Below are 13,269 nucleotides of genomic sequence, written 5' to 3'. Positions count from 1 at the left end.
TTTGATCTACATTTCCTTTTCTCTTTCATTGTAAACCAATTTTTCGGAAATAAATAAACTATTTTTTTTCCAACAGAGAACAATTTTTTTACTATTCTTTTTATTTTTAATGCAACGAAATCCTTCTGATTGCATAATTATAATAGGCAATAATAGTTAAAATAAGGAGTAGCCTTAGCTGGGAGCTAAATTATGTCCGACTTGAAAACAATTTTTAAATTTAATATGTTTTGTTTATCCGCAGATATAGAATTATAGTTTTCCANCTAGCAAAACATTTTTATAAGTTTAAAATGGTATTTTTTTAATATAATAACCAAGAAAGTTTTTTTTTAACTATGTTTATGAACGGAAATAATGTGTTAATTACGTAAAGTCTGAAGGCTAATTACCAGAAAAAGTCTAACTTATTTTTACAAGAGAAAGATGCAAAGTTATCATATCTTTGCTTGCGATCTCCGAGATCTGTAGACACAGTGACGTCATGAGGAGAGAAATCGTAGCTTCCGCTCTAAGAGCGGAGTGAACTAGCCCTTGTATTCTCTTTAGCCCTGGTTATATGGATCGGTCAGTGGTCGAAAGTAGCGAAACTACTGTAGTAGCTACTATTTTCCGTGGTTTGTAGTGTATTGCACTACTTTTTAAAAGAAGTAGTGTAGTGAGCAGTGCCATACAAAAAAAAGCAGTAGTTTATAGCGATTCCTGGCAACATTTTTAACGTTAGTTAAATAAAAAAATAAAGTTCAAACGCAAAACATTTTCAAGAAAAATTTTCCCGTCAACGTGCTTCTGTACCCGAGCGTTAATAAGATCGACGTCTGATGCTTAGAAAAATCGGAGCGAAATCGGTCGAATTGTTCCTGAGAAATAGAATATCTGACTTTCTTGAAATTTCATTTCTCAGGCACTATAAGGTACGTTTTTGTGTCTGATTTCGTAACTTAAAATATAGTCTGCATTAATTAATTAGTATATTTGTGGTCACTCCCATAAGCCATTAAGACTGAGTCCTAGAGCGTGAGGATCCGATTATTAGATCAAAAGTTATACAGGATGGTCTGGTTTTTTTTGGTTTTTCGCACTGTACTTTATTTCTCGGAAGATATGAAAAAAGCATTGATCACTTAAATCACAAATATTTGATAATTTTCTGGCATTTCTGAAATGACTGCCGAGAAAAGCGTAGAGTTTGAAACTTAAAAGTACAAATTCATAAAAAGCACTTTAGAATAAAATAACTATTTCGTGTAAACATGAATTAAAACTTCTTAATATCTCCTCCTATTTAACCAAGCCAATTTTTTATTCAAAATCACTTCGAATATTGATGAAAATTAAGTTCTCCAGTTAAGTTTGTGTTCTAGAGGTAGTGACTACATTTCGAAAGTAGTTTGTAGTCTCTACATTTAAAAAAAAAGTAGTTATAGTTAACTACAATTGTAATAAATTAGTTGTAGTTAACTACAAGGCTGACCACTGGGATCAGAGACTCAATGTTGAATAGAATCGGTACAGAGATGGAAAACTGGATTTCAGTATTATGGAGTGCAACAACTCTTCAAAATCGGATTTACAAGTCATTCATAAGAAAAAAAATACCACAAAGATTTATTAAAAATATGTTTCGGATAAAGTTGAGGATTTGTTTTGCCTATTATTATTTTGCATTCTATACAATCTAAGGGCTAAGTTGGCTACAGTGTAAGCCACCTGGAATAAAACGTAGGAACAAGATCCCTATTTGACAAGTTTTTTTGGACCTTGGGAAGAATGCCCCAAAGTGATTGCATTTAAAATGTCTAACAGGAATTGCTTCTTACAGAGATTTGTTGAACAAAAACCAACTTTCGTGCAACCAAATATATAACCTTTACGGGTAGCAATGAAATCATTAGTTGGAATTCTTGTGCGGTATAATCTCTTCTCCCAAATGCTTTTAAATGAAGATACAGTATACTCACAAAATCCTTGTTATGTCAACAAAAGTACTTTTCCCCTTAGCATTACATATCCACCTAATATTAATTTGAATTCCTTTGTCAAAACCTTGTTACGTTCAGTACTTTTCGAAGTAATAAATTACTAATTTTGAAAAAATCACCGGATACCACCACACGACATTACTGCGTCAAAAGAAAAGAAAAAATGCTGCCCACATATACGTAAAATACTTTATGGAATACTCTGCGGAAGGCGATGACTTGGCAGCTATTTTTTGAATAGAAAAAATGATGGGTGTTTCAATGTCGAGAGGCCACGATGGAAGAGGTTTTTTTTTCTTTAATAAACCCTATTAATGCAAATTTAATGTAAACGAATTATTTCATATTGAATGCGTAATTATTTTTGAGTTGCTTTTAAAAATAAAATTATCGGTATTTAGACTTATTTAGGCTTATTTTCAACTATCATACAAATATATTTATTAGTACATATTCTGATAAAGCATGGCTCTACGTTTTAGAATAATGTTTAAGAATTTTTATTTTACGTTTTAGAATATATTTGGTTCTGAGCGTATCATCTCAAAAACTAGCTATCTTAAAAATTTTTAGCGTCCCTTCAACTTTGAGATGTGGAGAATATACTGTAATATTAAATCACTCATCAATTGTGACACTTGTGCATTACAGATATTTCCTGTCACTCTCAGGCTGCGGACAGGTTGTGTCATACTTGTGACAGGTGCTTCGAATAAAATATGTATTACATGAAGCCAAAGATAGACATATTGGAGCAACACGAAAGTCTGGATCAAAGATTTCTAAGTTAAAAACTTTACTTTTTTTACTACAAACCCCTAAAACCTTCTATACCATTTGTCTTATTGACTTAGTTTGTATCTCATTCAATTCACCATAAGCAAATACAAAGGAAAGAATACCTCACTCGTCTAGATAGCAAATATAAAGTTTTCCCCCTCTTGCCTTGCTATATTTTAGTAAATTTAAGATAGTGGCTCACCTCGAGCGAAGATGCCAACTCATGTATATTTAGTAACTTTTTCAATTTTTTCGGAATTATTTCCGCTATTTTAAATGACGTGTGTACTATCCTGTGATGAATACAAACAACCTCTCAATATGTCGTGAAATCCTCCGATAACTTTTCAGTGACACTATTGACAGGTTTAGTTTATGATAGAATTCCGTGCAAGCTTTAACAGAAATTTATCATTTTCGTAAGAGATAAGCTTTTTATCTTTTCTCCCCCTTGAATGTCGAATAAAGAGAAATGATAATCAGGCGTATTGTGTGTGAAGAACGGAACAATAAAAGTATTGACGAAACATGATAGAAGGAAGAACTTTGGATGGGAAAAAAGAAAAATGTTCTGAAATTTTTACTGTCGGTAAGTGATGAGAGGGTGTGAGTGATATAAGAAGATGGCCGCCAACGCAGCCGAGGAATTCAAAGTAATCCTTGTGGGGGAGAGTGGTAAGTTTAATTCCAAACAAATAATCATATTGAACCGGTAGTGCCACGCCAGCTAGAAGTGCCGTTCCGAAAGATTAGGGGGGAGGGGGGATTATCAAAATTTTTTTGATAAGATGTTTGAAGCAGAATAAAAAAAAATTTCTTAATAATTTTTAACTTTATACCCAATGAAAATACATAAATAAACTACTAAGTTAGAATTATAGTGGAACTACCTTTTTTAATAATTTTATCTTAACAGAAAATCCTATGGAGAATCACTATACATAAAAGTCTAATGATGGTGACGCAGTTTTCCATTGTTGTCAATATATTTTTATTGGGTAGAAAATCACATGGTAGGTTCCAGTTTTCCCCCATTAATTTTCCTATTGTTTTGGTTGTCATCAGCGTGAAATTGATGTAAGTCATAAAATTATTGTTTTCCTATAAATATTTTTGCATCCTTAATTTAAAGGCTAAAATTACCTGCACTGTTATTATTACGTTTTTGATTTTGCTTGATGTCTAAATTAAGAGTTTAGGATTCTAATTTAAGTTTTTTTTATTATTCTTATTAGTAAAACTAAACTAAACTCAGCGGAGCGACAGCCCATACAGGGCCAAGGGCTACTGTGCTCATCTCAGTTTTCTTGACCTTTTTTGGGCTCAGGGGTGCAAGAGCAGATGTTCCTGTTAGATGGTCAGCCGAACGCGAAACCCCCATCAGTGTTTAGTTCCCAAGCATGCTTGGCACTCATTTATCGATCCACTGAAGAGATGAAAGGCTGATTCTTATTAGTAGTGTGATCTAATTCTACGTTACATTTTAAGATAAAGTTATTGAAATCGGTGTTCAATTTTATTAACCGTTTTGTAATTATTATTCTTGAGGGCAAATCTCATTAATGTACTGTTATGAATGACGGTTAAAGAGATTCATTAATGATTTAGAACTTAACTTTCAGCTTCATGCACAAAGTGATGAATGCAAAAATTGTATTTAAAATACATCCGCTTGTTTTGGTAAGCAAAAATATTAAATAACTGTTGTGAGCTCACCAAATTTGTCATAACAATCCACTTTTAATTTTAAATGCTATTTCAAAAAGTGATTACTTAGAAAAATGATTTATGTTCACTCGTAGATCTTAATAGTATCATATGGGAGGGAAATATTTGGACTTGGGAAGTGGGGGCACAAGTGTTCTTTTCAGTACATATATTTATAGTTGAATAATTTCAACTGTCTTATGCCAAGAAACAGCAATTAGTGCGAATCAATCATCGTTGTTGGTGAGCGGACAGGGAGCTTCACCTCCTAGTAGTCAAATAAAAAATATAAATGTCAAAGCAAACGTGGGCCAACATAGATTCAATCCTCGCAATAGTTGGTTGATTCGTATACTGCTCCTCCAACGATTCTCAGTATTTGACCGATCTTAGAGTCACCTTGTCTTCAGGGAGAGTTTTTGATGTTTTCCTCTCTTATGTGACGAAAATGCTGATCCGCTCTATCAAACAAATTTCGCGTCGAAGTTCGTTTATTACAATTCTTAATTCAAAAGATTCCTTATTTTTAGGGTTGAGCAGGAACTCGGAGTTGAGTTCTGGTAACAGCAAACCTAGTATGAATTTTTTTCATCACCGGTTATAATATATTAGTAATAACTTTAATAATGTTTGGACAAGGATACTTTTTCTCTCTCAAAAAATAGTTCAGTCAAAATAGGGTTTAAATTGAACATCTAAAAATATGTTTCCCGCAGCAAAAACTATTTCAAGTACCACCTTCAAAGTAAATGGTAAAAAGTTGCATCAGATTCTGGTGAGAGGGGCCGGGTGAATGGAGATGAAGGAATGTAAATATTTTTATCTGTTCAATTGAAGCATAAACTTGAATGTTTTTACGATAAATAGAATAAAAACAAATTGTTCTTTGAAATAATGGTTTCATTTGAAAAATTATAATGTTTTACTTGATTTATTTACGTATCTGACATTGCTAATCTAGACAAATAAAGTATTGTTTTCTATGCTTTTCTCCACGTTGAATTAATCAAGGGTTAATAAGCTGTTCAGAAGTTGCAATAGTTTTTATGTATATTATACACATAAAAATCTAATGATGGTGCCTCAGTTTTCGATTGTTGCCAATACATTTTTATTTGCTCGAGCATCTTAAGATAGGATCCAGTTTACCCACATTAATTCCTATTGTTATGGTTTTCATCAGCATGAAATTGATAAGTTGTAAAGTTATTGCTTTCCTATAAATATTTTTGTTTCTTCAATTAAAAGGTTAAAATTAACTGCACTGTTATTATTATATTTTTGATTGTTCTATCTTCTAAATTAAGAGTTTAGGAGGATTGTTTTTATTATTATTATTATAAGAATAATGTAATTCTACATAACGCTTTAAGATACAGTTATTTAAATTGGTGTCTTATCTTATAAACCTTTTTACAATTAATACTTTTTAGTGCAAATTACATTAATATACTATTATGAATGACAGTTAAAGAAATTCATTAAATGATTTAGAACTTAACTTTCAGCTTCATGCACAAAGTGATGAATGCAAAAATTGTATTTAAAATACATCCGACCGTTTGGTCAGCAAAAATATTAAATAACTGTTGTGAACTCACCTTATTTGTTATAACAATACACTTTTAATTTTAAATGCTTTTTCAAAAAATGATTACTTAGAAAAATGATTTTTTGTTCAATTATAGATCTTGATAGTATCATAAAGGAATAATTTAGACGTGGGAAGTTGAGTCACAAGTGCTCTTTTATTACATATATATATTTATAGTTGAATAAATTCAATTGTTTTATGCCAAAAAAAGACAATTATTGCGAAGCGATCACATGGGTTGGTGAACGTCAGCGAACAGGGGGCCCTTATAAAAAGTATTTTGTCCATACTTTTTTATACTTAGAATGTTGCTTTCTCGTGCCTATATCGACACTGAAAATACGTATTGATAATATTCTATTATTTTTGGATAAATTCTAAATGTAATATCTAAAATTATAGACTAAATTCTAGGCTCCATGCATGGTCTTATAGTTTAGAAGTTATAATTGTTTATATAGAAAAAAGTTCAGTTTTGGACACTTATTTAAAACCTGACATTTCTCTCTAGATAAATAAATTATTGTTGTTTGAGTGTTTTTCTTTTCATAATGAAATGAGAGAGATTAATAAAAAGTCTAAACATGAAAGAGTTTTCATAAATAAAAAGTATGTTCTTTCTGGTACTGATTAATATTTATGACTTTGCTTTATCATAGCTATCTAGAGAAGTGATATTGTTACTTGAGTACTTTTTACGCTAAATCGACTGAGACCAACTAATAGCTTTGAAAGAAAGTGTAAACATTACTGTACAATAATGGCATAACGTGAACGAGTAAAAAATAGCACTTTTTACAGATGTTACGGTGAATAACCGAAATCAAGAGAATGTCGACTTTCATAGGTGAAATGTAAACAATCACATACTCCCTTTGGTGAATGTACGAAATATTTGTTATATCCGATTTGATATTAATTTATTCGTTGATATTGATTATATTTATTCGGGATTTTAATGCCTACTGTGGATAGATTAGAAGAAACATCAGTGTTCGGAGTAGCAGTTAAATGCATTCTGGGCAGTGGCTGCTGATCTTAAGAAAACATTGATGTAGGGCATACAGGGCAGTGGCACATGACTAGATCTAGTGCATATTTCGGACATTTACCAAAGCAATTATGTGATTGTCAACATTCACCGCTGGAAGTTCGACCACCACCAATTTCGGTCATTAACAGTAACATGCAAAGGTGTAATAATTTAAGATAATTTGCAGGCTTGTTCGATTATCTCTAGAACTACTGGACCGATTTTAATGAAATTTTATATGTACATGCATTGATACAATACAATGCAAATAACCATTCATCAATTGTAATACACACGCACAATCGTGCGTAACACTCGTTGGTGTCGGAAGGTATGAAACAGCAGTTGCAAAATAAGCAAAAAAAAATGAGTTAATAAGGGTCCCCTTTACAGATATGCAGGCCTTCCAACGTGATTTCATACTTGAAATAAGCAGTTTATCATTTCCTCTGGCAATTGGTCCCACTCGTTCAGCAACGCTGCTTTCATTCTCTGGAGGGTTCTCGGAGGGGAGTAGCGAGATGCAATTGCCCACCGCAGAGCATCTCAGACCTCTATAGGGTTGATCCATCTGGAGATCCATCCGGCAAATATCTCCCCTCTCTAGAAATTCATCGACCAGAAGAGCTTTATGTGGCCAAGTGTTATCGTTCATTAAAATGAACTCAGAGCCAACTGCACCCCTGAAAAAGCGAACATAAAGCTCCAAGATCTCACCCCTATACCTCACGCCAGTAACAGAGCCTCTTTCAAAGACATGGGGAAGTGTGCGACCATCCAGCATGATGCTTTTCCAAACCATTAAACAGCCACAATGGTCTAGGCAAGCATCATGTTGGATGGTCGCACACCTCCCCACAATCTTCGATTTCGCGGACATTGAAGGGAGTGCAGCTTGTCCCTGGTGCTCTCCATATGAACATACGGCGATAATCGGTGTTCAGGTTTAACCGGGACTCATCAGTGAAGAAAACGGTCGCCCATTGATCCATATTCCAATCTCTATGCTCTCTGTATCATGCTGAGAGCCATTCTCCTGTTCACAGAAGTGAGCTGGGTGCAAAGAGCAGGTCATCTTGCAAACAACCCTCTCTCATGAAGTCGTTTGGAAACAGTCACCCTTGATACACTGATTCCTGTGACTGCGTACAAGCCACGAGAGAGCTGAGAAGCTGAAGCCCCTTTGTTACGCCTCACTATAATGGACAAGTGGTGATCTTCTCTGGTCGTCATAGTTCTTGGACGACCTTGCCCAGGCTTTCTTTTAAGGGATCCGGTATCCCGGAACTGTTTCCATGAGTTACGCACGACGCTGGCCGTTAAATTGAACTCTCTGCAAATCTGGACCTGAGATTGACTTGCTTTTAGCCTCCCTACAATTAACCACTTCATTCCATCATCTAAACGTCGGTGGTTACTTATTTTTACTGTTACAATTTGAATTCAACCTATTGCTACAAAATAACACCAAGAAATTTTCTGAGGTGTGCTAGCGAACGAAATATGCATGTTAACTTAAGCGCACTTAAAAACCCTGTTTCTCTACTGGCTCCACCTACTGACACGTGCACGTTTACGTATTTTATGCACAATATTTTTGTCCAGAAGCAGTGGTTTTTACATTCAGTTCAGTTCTTTTCATGAAATTCGATAAAATATATGCTCTTCATTTATTTCATCAGTGTAAATAAAACTTCTTACAATATAACTTTTGCTTGATTTCATTCGATTCAGTTCATATTAATAAAAATATTGAAGATTTCTTTAAGCATTTCGATGTTTCTTTATAGGAGTTGGCAAAACGAGTTTTGTTGTCAGATTTGCTGACTCCAAGTTTCAAAGTAAGAATTTATTTAAATTCTTTTTCGCATTCAAATTTAATTTTTAAATAATGTGCTTCTTTTAATTGAATGGTTTTTGTTTATCTGTTTATTATGCTTATCTACTTAACTACATACATTTTAATGGAAAATTGCATTTCATTGGTGAATTTGTTAGTTGGGATCTATCAAATTACGTACTTAAGAAATTGTTCATAACTTGATGATTGTGCATGACTTCATAACTTTTAAGAAAATGTATGCATTTTAAAAATAATGGATCTAACTCAAAATGCGCATTCCAAAAAATAGGTTGAAAAACGCTTTTTTAACAATTGCATTAGCTCAAGATGTACATTTAAGAAAATGAACTTAACATTTTTTTTATTATGTAATAATGACCTTTCTATTAGAAATAGCTGACTTTTGACGTCCAGCCTAGTCACCCATTAAAATTATCTAGTACAATACTTTAACGGTAGTCCACGGCTTTGCCCATGCAAAAGTACATAGAGTTTTATTTTTATTTTTTTTCAAGAGATGTCCGTGATATTGTCTTTATGCATGGAATTTTAGTAATCATTTAAAATCTGCCCGGTGGCCATTAAATCACGCAAACCACCGTAAGCATGAGTTCGGAGCATTTCAGCATTGTAGGCAGAAGAATTATTTCCATCTCTGTCGTGAGATAAAATAGAAAATTCATCTCAAAGCTTCGTTACGCGCTTTACTACATCCTCACTCACCTCTCGAGCCCTAATTTGAGTATACGCTATTACTCGAAAAAGGCAGGCTCCTTCACCAATAAGTGGTATCACAGTTACAAATTATGTAGTAGCATTTATATTTAAAATTTCTAGAAATTTATGTTTAAAATTTCTACAGCTGAATTTCATTTGTAAAATTTCTTCTAATTTAAATTAGGATTTTGGTTTTAACTTTTTCAATACATGTCCACGATATTGTCAAAGTTCTTTATGTATTGAATCTTAGTAATAATGTAAAATCTGCCTGGCGACGATTACGTCACACAAACCACCGTAAGCATGAGGTAGGACATTTCAGAATAGAATTATTATCCATTTCTGCTTCTGTTCCTCTCGAGACATAACTCGAGTATCTACTGCTCGAAAAAGGTAAGCGCCGCCACCAATACATTGGTATGACAGTATGTTGCTCAGTAACACACATTTGCTGACACATTTATGTTAATACACATTTAGAGCTATAAATAAATAATGAGCATGTTATTAGGGAGATTTCGCAAACTTAGGTTGGCTTCCGTACACTCCCTAACGTAAGATTGCAGGTAATTGCACATGCCCATTAAGAATGCGCATGCATAAATTCTGGTCATATGCGCTAGCGCTCTTGAAAAAATATAAAGCTTACGTGACTGAAAATAAGAGATTTCGTAAAAATCCGTAAATTAAAAACGCTAACGTAGAGAAATATCGTTTGATCTTTGACTAGAAAATCATAACAAACATTTACAATGAACTTAAGAGATATCTTCACGTTCAATCAACATGATTCACTTCCAAATTTCATCAATAACGTTTCGTCAAATTCGCATTCCGTGTCCATGTTTTTTGTTCGAAGGTAGGCTTAAACAGAAAAAAATATTTAACAACTATACAGAGCGTGCTTGTTGTTGTAGTGTTAATCACGACCGTTAAGATACGCGCAGCATCTGAAATAAACACGAGCATGCGCAGTACGGGAACGTGCGGAAGCTCAAGTAAAACTGCGAAATCTCCCTATGAATTGAAAAATGAATACTATGATGCTTAAAAATTTTATATTGATAAAAAGTATGATATGTTGAAATAAGCATTTGTTTATGAAATACAATGAAAATATGTGGGAAAAATTTCAATCCACATTTTGTTTTATTTTTAACCCTCAACGCCTTGCATTTTAATGCAATAGTATGTTGTGATGATGCTTGTCGTAATCAAGACCATTTTTATTCTTAAACACGTACTTATTTAATTTTAAATAAATGGTTTAAATTGCGTAAAAAGTTTCTATAAATTTGACCCCAGACAGTATCTTGTTTTTTTTCCTTCTTTTGATATGCCATCTTATCAAATACTAGCTTTGAATGAAGTGTTTAATTAATTTAAATGATATGCGTATTGATTAGAAACATATAGTAGCAGGAAACAATTTTTTGAAATTTTAGTCGTTCATAAATTTTTCTCTGGAAAAATGAAGACACTAGAAATAATATAAAATGAAAAGAGTACATCGTAACAGTTTTATTGTATTTAATGTTTCAAATTCAAATTTCTTAAGCAAGTTTTTAGAAAAAAACATTAAGAATCAGGGTAGCAATTTTACCACTGAATAAAATACGTTTTTGTTTACTAGCTCTGTTTTTGAAATTTTAATTATGATACATTCCTATTATTTTAAAAAATTTGTTTTACAGCTGTGGTGGCTCAGGGGATTTGCGTTCGCCTTCCAATGAGGTGAACCGAGTTCGAATCCAAGCGATGGCTGGTCGATACGAATTCCATATCCGACTTGCACCAACCACATCAGTGCTGACGCAAAATATTCTCAGTGGTAGACGGATCATGCGTTAAAGTCCCCTTGTATTAGGCTAACTGTGGGAGATTTTCGTAGTTTTCCTCTCCATGTAATGCAAATGCGGATTAGTTCCATCAAAAAAGTCCTCCACGAAGGCCCAATACTTGATCCAATGCTTTCTCCCATTACTTTGACCAGGATTTCCTTTATCTTCTGAATTGGGTTCAAAATTACAGGACTACGGAGTTGAACATTAGTAGTAAATTGGTTAGGCTGTTCAACTACGGTAATGAAAAAAGTGTTTTAATTGGTTTTTTCCCTCATGCATTGTCATACTCTCTCATTCATTGACTCCTATAACTATCAGTGAACATTTTGTGTAATACTAATTGTTAAAACTTTTCTCATTAGATTTGTTTGATCTAAAACTTAGTAGTGACAAATAAGATTCGTAAATAAGACACACAAAAAAAATTTTTTTTGTGTGTTAGAAATTTATATGTATGAAGCCGAAATTTGCAGGGTTGAAAAATAAACTAATACAATTTTAGGAAGTGAACTTCGACACAAATTTTTGAGCATTTCTTAAGAGCTTTTCAAGAGACGAACTTTTTAAGAGTCATTCAACTTAGTAAAAACTTAAAAATAGAAATAAAAATAATTTTATTATTTAATTTAAATGTGAAGAAATCTATATATTTGTTGCGCGCATTGAAAGGCACATTAGTAAATTCTTTTATTTAGAAATCAGAGAAAGTCGAAGCTGCTATTTTTGGAAAGCATATTGGCCAATTATTTTAGGAGGGAGATGGAAAAAATTCTTTTGGACAACTATTTAATGGCAGGCTTTTTTTATTTCCAATGGCAGAAATTAACAAACTCTTAACAAGAAGAATGTATGCAAATGAAATAGATAAGAGAAATAAGTCAAAGACTCATTAGCAGATGCCTAGCCCTCCAATATTTTTTCACTTTGAAGTCTCCGTGTACTGCCGAACATCCCATCAAGTGCTTCCTATCCATTACTTCGAATTTCCTACAGAGTGTGCAATTCGGACTCGTAAAAATACCAATGCAGTGCGCAAAACCGTCATAACCCACAGCAAGTCTAAATTCTGTCACAGCCTTTTCATGGGGTCTGTCTGAAATGCCCCGGTCTAAAATGTTCCCCCAACTTTTCAGGGATATACGGGAAGAAAGGGACACTTTCCGAATTTAATGGTAGGTTGATAGGTATTTTATTAACATCGTACTAGAGCTACGCAATGGGCGAGGGTCTGGGAAACATCCCTGAAGATGATCTAAAGACATGCCATCGCAATTTTGATACTCTGCAGAGGGAATGGCTCCCCTGCTCTGGTAGCCCGAAGCACTTGGCGGTAAAAAAGTTTAAAGGGAACCTATATCGGGCACCCTCGGTCTCTACGCAGACTGATCAAAGTGGTCACCCATCCGCTTACTGACAGCAGTCTGTGATGCTTGACTTCCGTGTTCTATAACTGAGAACCGTATCCTTACGATCAGCCCACTTCGAGACTAACGATTTAATGGAAAAAAGAGAAAAATTTAAGATAGGACTTAAGACTTAACCCTACTAAAGCATATTTTGTGAAACGTTATTTTCAAAAAATGAATTAAATTGTTTTCAGATGTTCATGAGAGTACAGTGGGAGTGGATTGCAAGAAAGTGAGGATCAAAGTGGGAGATACACCTGTTGATCTGCAGGTGTGGGACACGGCAGGACAGGAGAGATTCAAAAGTATCGTCAACAGGTATCATTTAAAAACTTTTATTTATTTCTTATACATATATAT

At 33.7% G+C, this 13,269-nt stretch overlaps 1 protein-coding gene across 2 annotated transcripts in view; it reads left to right on the top strand.

Annotated features, from left to right (window-relative positions):
* Positions 1–3,243: 3,243 nt before the first annotated feature.
* LOC107453907 (ras-related protein Rab-35) overlaps positions 3,244–13,269 on the top strand; it is a 16,984-nt gene continuing 6,958 nt past the window's right edge. Inside the window, exons 1-3 of one of the 2 annotated variants that reach the window (XM_016070922.4) lie at positions 3,244–3,437; positions 8,887–8,937; positions 13,104–13,227. In XM_016070922.4, coding sequence (XP_015926408.1) covers positions 3,386–3,437; positions 8,887–8,937; positions 13,104–13,227 — 227 coding nt within the window. In that variant the 5' untranslated portion in view covers positions 3,244–3,385. The remainder of the gene's footprint in view (positions 3,438–8,886; positions 8,938–13,103; positions 13,228–13,269) is intronic. The other variant, XM_071181914.1, reaches the window with a different exon arrangement.

This window comes from Parasteatoda tepidariorum, chromosome 6 (genome assembly GCF_043381705.1).
Source record: "Parasteatoda tepidariorum isolate YZ-2023 chromosome 6, CAS_Ptep_4.0, whole genome shotgun sequence".
Taxonomy (NCBI): domain Eukaryota; kingdom Metazoa; phylum Arthropoda; class Arachnida; order Araneae; family Theridiidae; genus Parasteatoda; species Parasteatoda tepidariorum.
Note: the sequence above shows the minus strand (reverse complement) of the source record. Positions and strands in the feature narration are given on the sequence as shown.